General features: G+C 45.6%; 1 protein-coding gene across 1 annotated transcript in view; it reads left to right on the top strand.

Annotated features, from left to right (window-relative positions):
• Nucleotides 1–11,516, top strand: part of IL5RA (interleukin 5 receptor subunit alpha) — a 45,813-nt gene extending 34,297 nt beyond the window's left edge. The window contains exons 7-13 of the mRNA XM_077467515.1: nucleotides 952–1,084; nucleotides 2,706–2,893; nucleotides 4,781–4,914; nucleotides 5,087–5,240; nucleotides 8,190–8,274; nucleotides 9,831–9,909; nucleotides 11,378–11,516. Of these exons, the coding sequence (XP_077323641.1) occupies nucleotides 952–1,084; nucleotides 2,706–2,893; nucleotides 4,781–4,914; nucleotides 5,087–5,240; nucleotides 8,190–8,274; nucleotides 9,831–9,909; nucleotides 11,378–11,494 (890 nt within the window). The 3' untranslated portion in view covers nucleotides 11,495–11,516. The remainder of the gene's footprint in view (nucleotides 1–951; nucleotides 1,085–2,705; nucleotides 2,894–4,780; nucleotides 4,915–5,086; nucleotides 5,241–8,189; nucleotides 8,275–9,830; nucleotides 9,910–11,377) is intronic.
• The last annotated feature ends 2,313 nt before the right edge of the window (nucleotides 11,517–13,829 follow it).

Genomic DNA, 13,829 nt, shown 5'->3' with positions numbered 1-13,829 from the left:
GAAGATAGGAGGAGAGGAGGAGAGAGCAGATAGGAGGAGAGGAGGAGAGAGCGGATAGGAGGAGAGGAGTTGAGAGCGGATAGGAGGAGAGGAGGAGAGAGCAGATAGGAGGAGAGGAGGAGAGAGCAGATAGGAGGAGAGGAGGAGAGAGCAGATAGGAGGAGAGGAGGAGAGAGCAGATAGGAGGAGAGGAGGAGAGAGAAGATAGGAGGAGAGGAGGAGAGAGAAGATAGGAGGAGAGGAGGAGAGAGCAGATAGGAGGAGAGGAGTTGAGAGCGGATAGGAGGAGAGGAGGAGAGAGCAGATAGGAGGAGAGGAGGAGAGAGCAGATAGGAGGAGAGGAGTTGAGAGCGGATAGGAGGAGAGGAGGAGAGAGCAGATAGGAGGAGAGGAGGAGAGAGCAGATAGGAGGAGAGGAGTTGAGAGCGGATAGGAGGAGAGGAGGAGAGAGCAGATAGGAGGAGAGGAGGAGAGAGCAGATAGGAGGAGAGGAGGAGAGAGCAGATAGGAGGAGAGGAGGAGAGAGCAGATAGGAGGAGAGGAGGAGAGAGCAGATAGGAGGAGAGAGCAGATAGGAGGAGAGGAGGAGAGAGAAGAGAGGAGGAGAGAGCAGAGTGACATAAAAAAAGGGGATCTCCTCAGTCTGCTGCTTCTCCTTCACTGGCCAGTCACAGGTAGGTAGGGGGAGAGGCGAAACCTGTAAGGTTTTCTTACTTATAGCAGAGGAAAAATATAATCTCTGCAGAGCTGTGTAAGTCTCGGAACTGGATGGACAGAAATGCGAATCATTTAGCGGGTAGAACATCTTTCCTATATATAATTTATTGGTGCGTTTAGCTGTTTGCCCCGAGTTCAGCTTATGTCTGAGCAGATAGACGTCGGAGCTGTAGGTGGGGGAGGGGCACAGAACGCGTTTCGTCCCAACGTTTATTTCTTATGTTCTTATTTCAGGAGATGAAGGGACGGCGCCAACAAACATAAACTGCAGCTTACAGATCGATGAGCCTGGGAGGTATTGGCTTTGCTGTGATTGGCTTCCTGGAGAAAAGGCTCCATTGGATACCAAGTATTACCTTTACTTCAGGTATCATCCAATCAGATCCATACCTCATTAGCCTATATCTTTACACACTATATTGTCAAAAGTATTGGGACGCCTGCCTTTACACGCACATGACCTTTAATGGCCCCCCAGTCTTAGTCCGGAGGGGTCAATATTGAGTTGGCCCTTTGCAGCTATAACAGCTTCACCATGTGTCTATGGGAATGTTTGACCATTCTTCCAGACGAGCATTTGGGAGGTCAGGCACTGATACTGGATGAGAAGGCCTGGCTCACAGTCTCCACTCTAATTCATCTCAAAGGTGTTCTATGGGGCTGAGGTCAGGGCTCTGTGTAGGCCAGTCATGTTCCTCCACCCCAAAAGCACTCATCCATGTCTTTATGGACCTTGCTTTGTACACTGGTTCAAATCATTTGGTGGTGGGGGGGTTATGGTGTAGGGGGAGGGGGGATTATGGTGTGGGGGAGGAGGGATTATGGTGGGGGTGGAGGGGGGATTATGGTGTGGGGAGGAGGGGGGATTATGGTGTGGGGGGATTATGGTTTGGGGGGAGTGGGGATTATGGTGGAGGGGGGATTATGATGGGGGTTGTTTTTCAGAGGTTGGGTTTGGCCCCTTAGTTCCAGTGAAGGGAACTCTTAAGGCGTCAGCACACCAAGACATTTTGGACAATTTCATGCTCCCAAATTTGTGGAAACAGTTTGGGGACGGCCCCTTCCTGTTCCAACATGACAGCCCACCAGCGCACAAAGCAAGGTCCATAAAGACATGGATGAGAGAGTCTGGGGTGGAGGAACTTGACTGACCTGCACAGGATCCTGACCTCAACCCCATAGAACACCTTTGGGATGAATTAAAGCGGAGACTTGCGAGCCAGGCCTTCTCATCCAACATCAGTACCTGACCTCACACATGTGCTTCTGGAAAAATGGTCAAACATTCCTCCAGATCCCGCCCCACATCAAGGAGTATGGGGTACATAGTACCCCTACCCAAAAAGTGTAAAAAGTGAGGACACAACACAAGTTTTTGACAATTTTTTATTAAAAAATAAAAAACAATACCCCCCCAATCCATCATCAACCACACCACACCACTGTACCCCCCCCCCCCCATCCAGTCTTGTCAAACGCTGCTCCTCCCCCATGTTAAGGGCATGTGGCCTGGTATGGTTGGGGGGGTGCCCTCACTCGTCCCCCTCCCCCCCATTTCCTTGTGTGCTTAGATAAGGGCCTGGTATGAATTGGGGGGGGGGGGGGGCAACATGCTGCTTTTTTTTCTATTGCCGGCATTATATTGTTTACATTTCAGCTGTCAGTGGGGAAGCCCGTTGACAGCTGATGACTCCTCAGTTGCTAAGGATGCGGCGGCCGGCTTCCCGACCCCTCCTTAACAACCAGATATTTCTTCACACAGAATTCAAAGTGGGACGAAAATTTGGAATTCGTTATTATTTCTTCCGGTGATTCAGATACCAAAATTCTTCCAAATTCACATTCGGATCAAAATGACCAAAATGAATTGCAGGTGTCTAATAGATAGAAGGGTGGTGGATGGATGGAGGTAGATTTTTGGGGTACGTTTTTCTGGGTCAGGTTGGAGGTTCGGTGGGAATTTCATAGAATGTTCTCTTTTTCCGCAGACATATGAATGGGGCTCAGGAGTGCCTCTCCTATGTGACCGAGCCGGGTGGGGGAAGGGCGATCGGCTGCCAAACGCTCTTCAGTGACTCCTCATTGAAAGCCGTTAACTTTCTGGTTCACATCAACGGGTCCAGCCGGAACCGGCAGATCCGCGCCACGGAACATGTGTACAACATAAACGACGCAGGTGAGATACGAAGGCGGAACTCCGCTCACAGCTGAAAGGTAGAGCGTTTCTGAGCCCAGCAACAATAATGTGACAGATTGCAGCTCATTGGTCCTTAGTTGTGGTGGCTGCATTCCTTTTCTTTTCTCAGTTTAGTTCACGTGCTCAGCGTCATATCCAGAGGTTGTCTTTGGGAAATAGACGTATGAGTGCTGCCAGCATTGCTGCAGAGGTTGTAGGGGTGGGGGGTCAGCCTGTCAGTGCTCAGACCATACGCCGCACACTGCATCAAATTGGTCTGCATGGCTGTCATCCCAGAAGGAAGCCTCTTCTAAAGATGATGCACAAGAAAGACCACAAACAGTTTGCTGAAGACAAGCAGACTAAGGAGATGGATTACTGGAACCATGTCCTGTGGTCTGATGAGACCAAGATAAAGGTATTTGGTGTCAGATGGTGTCAGGCGTGTGTGGGGGCAACCAGGTGAGGAGGACAAAGACAAGTGTGTCTTGTCTACAGTCAGGCATGGTGGTGGGAGTGTCATGGTCTGGGGCTGCATGAGTGCTGCCGGCACTGGGGGGCTACAGATCATTGAGGGGACCATGAATGGCAACATGTACTGTGACATACTGAAGCAGAGCATGATCCCCTCCCCCCAGAGACTGGACCGCAGGGCAGTATTCCAACATGATAACCACCCCAAACACACCTCCAACACCACCACTGCCTTGCTAAAGAAGCTGAGGGTAAAGGTGATGGACTGGCCAAGTATGTCTCCAGACCTAAACCCTATTGGTCATCTGTGGACAGGGCTGGAGTTACCATTGGGCTTGACTGGGCTCAAGCCCATGGGCCCCGCCCAATAGGGGGCCCCACAAAGATGCATAGTCGATTGTACTCGGCTCTGCTACGCTCACAGTCACGCCCAGTCCCACCCTATGATGGACATAACAGGACTGGGTGTGACTGTGAGCCGAGCCGAGTACCCTCGGCTACTCTCGGCTTTGCTCAGGACTGCGAGAGGACCCGAGAGCCACTGAGATTGACACAGGACTCTGTATCTCAGCAGCGCCATTTTTAAACTTCAAGGCAGCAAATGACAAGGCTGCATTGATGGGCATTTAAATGTACGTTTTTTTCCTTAAAATTTCCTCCTAAACTTGGTGTGCGTGTTATACGCCGATAAATACGGTAACGTATAGAAGGTAGGGCCGAAAGTGACTCAAGCCCAGGGGCCCCCCACCACCCTAAGTCCTGCCCTGTCTGTGGGGGATCCTCAAATGGAAGGTGGAGGAGGGGAAGGTCTCCAACATCCACCAGCTCTGTGATGTCATCATGGGGGGAGGGGAAGAGGACTCCAGTGGTGACCTGTGAAGCTCTGCTGACCTCCATGCCCAAGAGGGTGAAGGCAGTGCTGGAAAATAATGGCGGCCACACAAAATATTGACACTTTGGGCCCAATTTGGAGATTTTCACTTAGGGGTGTCCTGACTTTTGTTGCCAGCGGTTTAGACATTAATGGCTGTGTGTTGAGTTATTTTGAGGGGACAGGAAATTTACACTGTTATACAAGCTGTACACTCACTACTTTACATTGTAGACAAGTGTCATTTCTTCAGTGTTGTCACATGAAAAGAGAGAAGAAATGTCACTGAGGGGTGTACTTACTTTTGTGGTATACTGTATCTATCTATCTATACCCACACATATGTGTGTTTGGGCTTTGGGGTGTACTAACTTTTGTGGGATACTGTATATATATATATATATATATATATATATATATATATATATCCACAGATATGTGTGTTTGGGGTGCGCCCTCTATAGGCTTGCTTTGGCTATTACAGTTGAGGTTCTGATCGCTCCGCAATGCTGACACACACACGACCGATTTTTGCCCCTTAGAGACGATTCCTCCCGTCTGGAATCTGAGTATGAAGGAGAACAGAAGTCTGAGCTGGATGAAGCCCATCAGGTCGATGGCGGACATTTGTTTTAACTACCAGATCAACATCTGGTCACAGGATAAAAGTGAAACGGTAAGGAGCAGCCGGCGTGGGGGGAGGAGCAGCCGGCGTGGGGGGAGGAGCAGCCGGCGTGGGAATGAGGAGCAGCCGGCGTGGGGGGCGGGGATGAGATCTCCTCACCATGGCTGATATCTGGAGGTGGAATGGACATTAGAATTTCTTCTTTTTCTCTCCTGGGGGGAAGATCACAATCAGCAAAGAGCAGCACTACTGGAAGGAAGATGTGTGGAGGTCGGCCGGGAAGCGCCACGTGCGGGTCAGGGCGGTGGGGAAGTCGCCTTGCTGGCAGACGGAGAAGTACAGTTCATGGACCTCCTGGATTGAGGTCCTACACATAGGTAAGGGGCAGATATACTGATTATACGGATCCTTCACCACCAGATTAAACATTCGTGGTCTTCTACAAGTCTTGTGGTCTTCATTCATTGATATAGGAGGCAGGGCCGGGACAAAGGGTGGGCAGAAGGGGGCGGCTGCCCTGGGCACTGTGGTACCATGTGAGGTGAAGGGGGCACCACAAGGAGATGGGGGGGGGGAGGGAATTTTTGTTGGAAGGGGGAACTTGGAGGGTGGCAGAGGGTAAGTATTGTTCTATGAGGGGAAATTTGTGGGGGTATGCTAAGAGTGTTAATTTAGGGGGCTTTGTGTGGGGAAGGGGAATGAGAGAAGAGGATTTGTGCTGGGGGGGGGAAGATTTCCAGTGGGGGGAGAGAGATGATGTATACTGGGAGGGGAAATTAGGAATTTTTAGGGGTAGAGAATTTGTGCTAGGAGAGGTGATTTTTTTGGGGGGGGGGGCATTTGTGCTGGGGGGATTTGGGGGAAGGGGGGAAAAGATTTGTGCTGGGAGGGGGGATTTCAGAAGGGGGGGATGATTTGTACTGGGAGGAGGGGAAATTATGCTTGGGGGAGTGAAAAGGATTAGTGCCCAGTTTTTTTTTTGTTGAGGAGGATCTTTGTTGCCACATAATACTCATACATCTTGGGGGGGGGGCGCAGTTTGGCATGTTCGCCCTGGGCTCTAGGAGACGTTGTCCCGGCACTGATAGGAGGGAAGGAGACGGGACACTTGTGGACAACATTGATGTTTATTTTAGGCACAACAGGGCCAAACATTCCAGGCTGTGGCAGGTATTACACCCATCTCAGAAGTAATAGCTCTCCATATAAAGTACTCATCACTAGTAATAAGAAAAGAGCGAACGTTCCTTCTACTGCCAGCTGAGAAAAAACAAATGAGATGTACAGAGGGGGGGATACCGATCGCCTCCCCTGCAGATTTTGTAAGTTTTGCCCACTTACATAGAAATGAAGGGTCTATAATTTTTCTCAGAGGTGTATTTTATATGATGGAGACAGAAGATCAACCAAAAATCCCGAAAAAACACACAATACAAATGTTATAAATGGAGTTGCAGTTCAGGGAGTAAAATAAGTATTTGATCCCCTTCACAAAACATGACTTAGTAGTTGGTGGGGAAACCCTTGTTGGTGATCACAGAGGTCAGACGTTTCTTGTAGGTGGTGATGAGGTTTCCACATCTCAGGAGGGATTTTCTCCTCTCTTCTCTACAGATCTTCTCTAAATCCTGAAGGTCTCTTGGCAACTTGAAGTTTCAGCTCCTCCATACATTTTCTATAGGATTAAGGTCTGGAGCAGGGGCGGACTGACCATTCGGGCACTCGGGCACTGCCAAAGGGCCCCATGCCACTAAAGGGCCCCATCAGGGTTGCCAGCCTCAATAAAACCAGGGACAGTATGTAAAAATCTGTGTGGGTTTTTTTTAAAATCCCAAAATGATAGCTTCCCCGCCTCTCCAGTATCTTTTCGATGTGTGTCTGTGTATTCTGTGTGTGTATTGTGTGTCTGTGTATTCTGTGTGTATATTGTGTGTCTGTGTATTCTGTGTGTATATTGTGTGTCTGTGTATTCTGTGTGTATATTGTGTGTCTGTGTATTCTGTGTGTGTATATTGTGTGTCTGTGTATTCTGTGTGTATATTGTGTGTCTGTGTATTCTGTGTGTATATTGTGTGTCTGTGTATTCTGTGTGTATATTGTGTGTCTGTGTATTCTGTGTGTGTATATTGTGTGTCTGTGTATTCTGTGTGTGTATATTGTGTGTCTGTGTATTCTGTGTGTATATTGTGTGTCTGTGTATTCTGTGTGTGTATATTGTGTGTCTGTGTATTCTGTGTGTGTATATTGTGTGTCTGTGTATTCTGTGTGTGTATATTGTGTGTCTGTGTATTCTGTGTGTGTATATTGTGTGTCTGTGTATTCTGTGTGTGTATATTGTGTGTCTGTGTATTCTGTGTGTATATTGTGTGTCTGTGTGGCCCCATAATCTGCACTATTGCCCGGGGGCCCCATGAGTTGTCAGTCCGCCCCTAGTCTGGAGACTGGCTAGGCCACTCCATGACCTTAATCTAATCTAAATCCTGAATAATAATAATATAAATGCAGTATAATAATAATAATAATAATAATAATAATAATAATATTAATAATCAGAATATTAATGTAAATGCAGTATATTAAGGATAACATTATTATTATTATTATTAGTAACACTAATACTACTAATAATAATATTATATATCCTTAATAATAATATAAATGCAGTATAATAATAGTATTAATAATAATAATTATAGAAATAATGATAATTTAAAAAAAATACATATTTTTAATTTAATAGAACATTTTTTATTAAGTTTGTAAGCTCCTAATTTCTCAATAATTAATCCTGGTTCATTTCTCTTCCTCAATTTTTTTTTAATGTATTTATTTATTTATCTTCTTTTACTGTCATTTCTGTATTTCCTATTTTTTTATTTTTCTTTGCCCTGTTTGTTCTTTTTTTTTTGTAGCTGTTCGATTATAAGAGAAATAAAGAAATAACTTTTGTCATGAAATAAATAAAAACTCTTTTATGAGCTCTTATCTTTTATTAGTAGTCACAATCAGCCAGACTTGTCCTTTCATTTTGAGGATGTGTAGCTCCTCCGTGCCACCTCTTTAATAAACTCATGATATAGATTTATAATTTTGTACTTTGCAGTTATTTGGTGGCACTGGATGCACCTGACACTCTATTAATCCTCTATAGGGGGCGCTACTGCGGTATAATATATTAACATTGAATAATGAATCTTCCAGCAGAGGGCGCTGTTACAATGCCCCCCTTATAGTGGTAAACTGTTTAAGCCAATAGGGGAATGTTGTTTTATCCAATTCTTTCCAAACAAAAATGCCGTCCTGAGACGTTCTCTGCTTCTCTCTAGAGGAGGACAGTGGGGATGTGCTGTGGATCTCAATGACTGTGTGTCTGTTTGTAGCGTGCCTGGCGCTCTGTCTGCTCTGCATACGGTAAGTACTGCTGGGTACCTACCTCATATAATCTGCTCACAATCCTGAGTGAAATCACAACGGCATTTTTTTTTTTCTGAATCAGTCCTCAGCCTATCATATCGTGTGGCGATAATGATATCCACTCCAGCTGCAAAAGATTTTACCCCCTTCATGGCCAGGCCATTTTTTGCTATTTAGCACTGTGCTACTGAGCCGGTAATTGCGTGGTCATGCAACACTGTACCCGAATGAAACTTTTATAATGTTTTCCTCCTCAATTAGTGGTGGTATTCAATCTCCAGTATGTTTTTTATTTTTTGCAATATAAATTAAAAAACTAAAAATGTTGAATATATGTGTGTATATATATATATATATATATATATATATATATATATATATATATATTTTTTTTCTACATTCTGTTATAAAACATTTCCAATAAAATCAAATGTCTTCATAAAATTAATATAATAATAATAATATAATAATAATAATAATAATAATAATATTCTACTACACGTCTTTGATTAAAAAAATTCTAATATATATATATATTTGAAAATTGATCAATCATTCCTTGAGGCCCTTAAAACACCAGGACAGTACAAATACCCCCCCCCCCCCCCCATCATGAACCCTTAGACAGTTTTAGGCATTTAGCAAGAGTCCTGAGTTTTTGGAAATATACATTTTTTGTCACAATTTGAAAAAAAAATGTACAATTTAAAAAAAAAAAAATTCTTTCACAATTTTTTTTTTTTTTTACATACCATCACCAGCGCATCATGATATGAATGTCGGGGACCCTGACTGGTGACAGCATGTTAAAAAAAAAAGATTTTTTTAAATTTAATATTTTAAATATTTCTATGTATTTTCTTAACATTATTATTTTTTTACTATTTTTTAATATATTTTTATCAGAATAGTTCAGTGTTACTATAGTAACATTGTACTGCTCTGGGGGGGGGGGGGGGGGTGATTTATTTTATTTTTTAAAATAATTTGATTGTTGGTGCAATGACGGTCATTGTACCAGTAATGCTTTCAACTGTCATGAATGGGTTAAGTTCATGATAGCTGTGAATACTAGTGATCTGCGATTGGCCCAGGTACCATGTGATAGCTGTGGGCCAATCACAGCTTACGAGCAAAGGAAGCAATGCAGTTATGAAATGATATTGATTCATAACAGCTTTGTCGACATTGTGATCATGTGATCACCACACAGCGATCACATGATCATTGGGCCCCGAATATCGCATGACTGGTGGACGTACGGGTGGATGTACAGGCAAAATGACATACGGGTACATCACTTTGCCTGTATGTCATCTGCCTGTAGTAAATGTAATGTGGGCGCTTGGCAAGTAGATATATAAAGTATATATATATATATATATTTATTTATTTATTATGCTTATACATTCATTAAAAAGAAGGAGCTCAGGAAAGAAATACTTCTTTGTGACAAGAGATAGATTGTTACATTTTATTTGCTACTTTTGTTTTGATTCTTTCCTTCATTTGTTACGTCTTTAACTTCTGGTGTTTCTTTCTTTATTTTTTAGATTGTGGAGGAAAATATTTCCTCAGATCCCCAAACCAAAAGATGATTTGAAGGACGCATTTAAGAGCGCACAGCATCAGGTATCTGCCTTCCGTGCGCTAATTAATAAAAACATGATCAATATTGATGGGTAATCATAAAGCAGAACTCCAGCTTGTGCTTTATTTGTCAAAGAATGGTGATTAGGAGATCAGACAGCGAGGAGAAATAAGATAAAATGCAAGCTTGGGGGGGGGGGGGGGGGTGTTTGTTATTATTATCAGCAGCCTTGTGGATGACCGGCTCTGCCTGATTCCATTTTCTCATCCAGTACAGAATTTATTCGGGATCCACAGTACCCACTCCCTGCCCCCGCACTGATTTATGGAGACACTACAGACCCGTAACTAACAAATACACGGACTGTATGACCATTGGGTGCACCATGGGGGGTCAGTCCGCTCCATTCATTCAGCTTCATACCTTGGTACACAGGTATTCATCTTGAAAACAGACACAAGTCCTTCCAGGGCCAATACAAATGAATAAATAAAGGGCTGGACAAATTTTATTTCAATCTGGGAGTCGGCTAAAAAAAAATTAGGATTTATATTATTTGAACATTTTAGTAAAAAACACTTTAGTAGACAGGTTGTAGTGGCCCAAATCCACCACTAGATGTCAGCATACTACAGAAAAATTATAACCTAATGCAGTGATAGTGAACCTCGGCACCCCAGATGTTTTGGAACTACACTGCAGAGTGCATGAGCATGATGGGAAATGTGGTTCCAAAACATCTGGGGTGCCGAGGTTCACCATCACTGGCCTAATGCAATTCAATGCCATACAGAAAGAACCAAAGAGCGCCGCCATCTTGGATGTGATATCAGCCGACCCAGCAGACTGAAGTGACACTCTATAGTATTCTCCTTCTCCCATTTAGGGGGTAAGGGGAGGGGCTGGGGAGCTGGGCCAGCACAGACAGTAATTAAACATGCCAAGAAAAGTAGAGGGCTGTGTGATGTAAGGAGGGAGGGGCTGTACTAGGGAACTGACCAGTCAAATTAACCAGCAAATTTTATAAATCATTGATGGGCAGGATTGGGATTGAGGGTTGGTGGGGGAGATGAGGTTTGGGATTGGGGGTTGGTGGGGAGGGGTGAGGGTTGGAATTGGGGGTTGGTGGAGGATTGGGATTGGGAGTTGGTGGGGGGTAATGGTTGGGATTGGGGGTTGGTGGAGGAGGGGTTGGGATTGGGAGTTAGTGGGGGGGGGGTGAGGGTAGGGATTGGAGGTTGGGGGGGATGTAATGGGTACCACCACAGTCCTGAGATTTGGAGTTGGGGGAGGTAATGGGCACCACCACAGTCCTGAGATTTGGAGTTGGGAGAGGTAATGGGCACCACCACAGTCCTGAGATTTGGAGTTGGGGGAGGTAATGGGCACCACCACAGTCCTGAGATTTGGAGTTGGGGGAGGTAATGGGCACCACCACAGTCCTGAGATTTGGAGTTGGGGGAGGTAATGGGCACCACCACAGTCCTGATTTTGTTCTTTTCCTCCTAGGCTCTGATTCGCTGTAATTCCTGGGACACGGAGGAAGTCATCAGCTACATCGAGGTGATGGGAGGCGGGGACAAGCAATGTGGGGTCCCCGGGGACTACGGCCACATCACAGATTAAGGGGTCCTCCAAGATTCCTCCATCGGATGTCCTGCTTCCTCCCGCGGCGATGGGCGGAGTCTTCACACTTCACGAAAGGAAACGTGGAGGACGGCTTGGGATCCTCAGAACGGGGAGCTCCGCCTCCTTCCATGGCAGCTCCACCCCTCTCCCGCCGGCCTCGTCCTTCATCTGTCATAGTCAGAGTGGGGGAGGGGGGACTGTGTTCCTCAGAAGATTCATATACATTGTATCGGAGAGCTCAGAGGGGGATGGGTTGAGTCATGTGACCCCCCAGAGGTGGACATGGCATTGGATACATTGTTTCATGCTGAGTATTTATTTCCTCACACAGAGATCATCTCTGTACAGCACTTCTCTCCAGAGGGACGGCGCCATCTTTGTTCTGGCATCACCAGGGTCATCGTTCTCATCCCACACAATCATGTGACTCCTGGTGCATGCGCTGCTCAGTCAGGTTGTTACTCCATCAGTTCTAATATAGATCTGTGAAGTCCTCCAAGCTTTGCCTTGTGATGATGGAGGGGGGAGAAACGTTTCCTGCCGAAACGCGTTGAATGTTTTTATATGATTATTTTTTTAACCAGAAATAAAGATTATTTTGGACTTTTTATACAGCTTTAGTCTGGTGCTCCTTTCTGTATTTCTAGAGCCTGTGCAGTTCCTGGGTGTTCACAAATGTCTGACACAGATCAGCCCCTGCTGCACCCTCTCACCTCGTGATTTGTTACAGTCTGATTTCCGGGCTCCTCCTACAAAGTTACAATGTACAGTCTGACCTCTAAGGTTCCTCCTACAAAGTTACAATGTACAGTCTGATCTCTGGGCTCCTCCTACAAAGTTACAATGTACAGTCTTATCTCCGGGCTCCTCCTACAAAGTTACAATGTATAGTATGATCTCCAGGCTCCTCCTACAAGGTTACAATGTACAGTCTGATCTCCGGGCTCCTCCCACAAAGTTACAATGTTGCAGTTTGATCGCTGAGGGAGAGAAGACTGGGGAAAGGCCTCCTCCTGCCTGCAGCAGAATGAAGGTATAATTTAGGATGAGGCAGATAAAAGGTGAAGCTTTTGGTGTATATTGTGACTCTAGGGGGCGGACACAGCTGTCTCCAGCTCTCAGCTGCATGGTGATGGGCGGAGCAAACTGTCACAACCAGGCAGCCGGGTGGATCTTGACACTATTGTCGGGATCCTTCCAGGAACCTGAAGTGGCTGTGTTTCGGCAATAGTCCCCTATCAATGGACACGAGTAAAAAAATAATTGTACTCTAATGACCCACAAGAGAACTATGGCCAGAAAAAAACCTCTGGCTACTTTAATGAATGTGTGAATGTCAAGGTCCAAGTCGAATGTTATTCATTCAGAATACAGTGAATCGATCTAGGCTCTGAGTCACCTTTGACCGCGGAGGAGGGGGGCCTATCAGGTAGAGCTATATGGGGCTCTGTGATTTCTAACAGCAGCCCTGCTCCCAGTACATACCAGTATAGAAGGGGTATGATCCCAGCCCTCACAGTACATACCAGTATAGATGAATCCCCTTATAGCGGGGGTATGATACCAGTCCTCTCAGTACATACCAGTATAGAAGGGGTATGATCCCAGTCCTCCTAGTATAGAAGGGATATGATCCCAGTTCTCCCATTACATACCAGTATAGAAGGGTTATGATCCCAGTTCTTCCCAGTACATACCAGTACAGACAAATCCCTCTATGGTGGGCTATGATATCAGTCCTCCTAGTATAGAAGGGGTATGATCCCATTTCCTCCCAGTACATACCAGTATAGATGAATCCCTCTATGGTAGGGTATGATACCAGTCCTCCCAGTATAGAAGGGGTATGATCCCAGTCCTCCGAGTATAGAAGGGGTATGATCCCAGTCCTCCCAGTACAGTCTAGTATAGATGAACCCCCCCATGGTGGGGTATGATACCTGTCCTCTCAGTATAAAAGGGGTATGATCCCAGTTCTTCCCAGTACATACCAGTATAGCTGAATCCCCCTATAGAAGGGTTATGATCCCAGTTCTTCCCAGTACAGATGAATCCCCCTATGGTGGGCTATGATACCAGTCCTGCTAGTATAGAAGGGGTATGATCCCAGTTCCTCCCAGTACATACCAGTATAGATAAATCCCCCTATGGTAGGGTATGATACCAGTCCTCCCAATATAAAAGGGGTATGATCCCAGTTGCTCCCAGTATATACCGGTATAGAAGAATCCAGCAGCAGCCAGTTGCTCGGGGGTAAGGTCCCCTGGTCATGTCCAGTAGCTCGGGGTAGACAGCGGGGTCAACGTTCTCCTGTTCCCCGGGCAGTCGGTGG

The sequence above is a fragment of the Lithobates pipiens genome, unplaced genomic scaffold, assembly GCF_037356315.1.
Source record: "Lithobates pipiens isolate NorthernLeopardFrog02 unplaced genomic scaffold, aLitPip1_a1.2 Scaffold_56, whole genome shotgun sequence".
Taxonomy (NCBI): Eukaryota; Metazoa; Chordata; class Amphibia; order Anura; family Ranidae; genus Lithobates; species Lithobates pipiens.
Note: the sequence above shows the minus strand (reverse complement) of the source record. Positions and strands in the feature narration are given on the sequence as shown.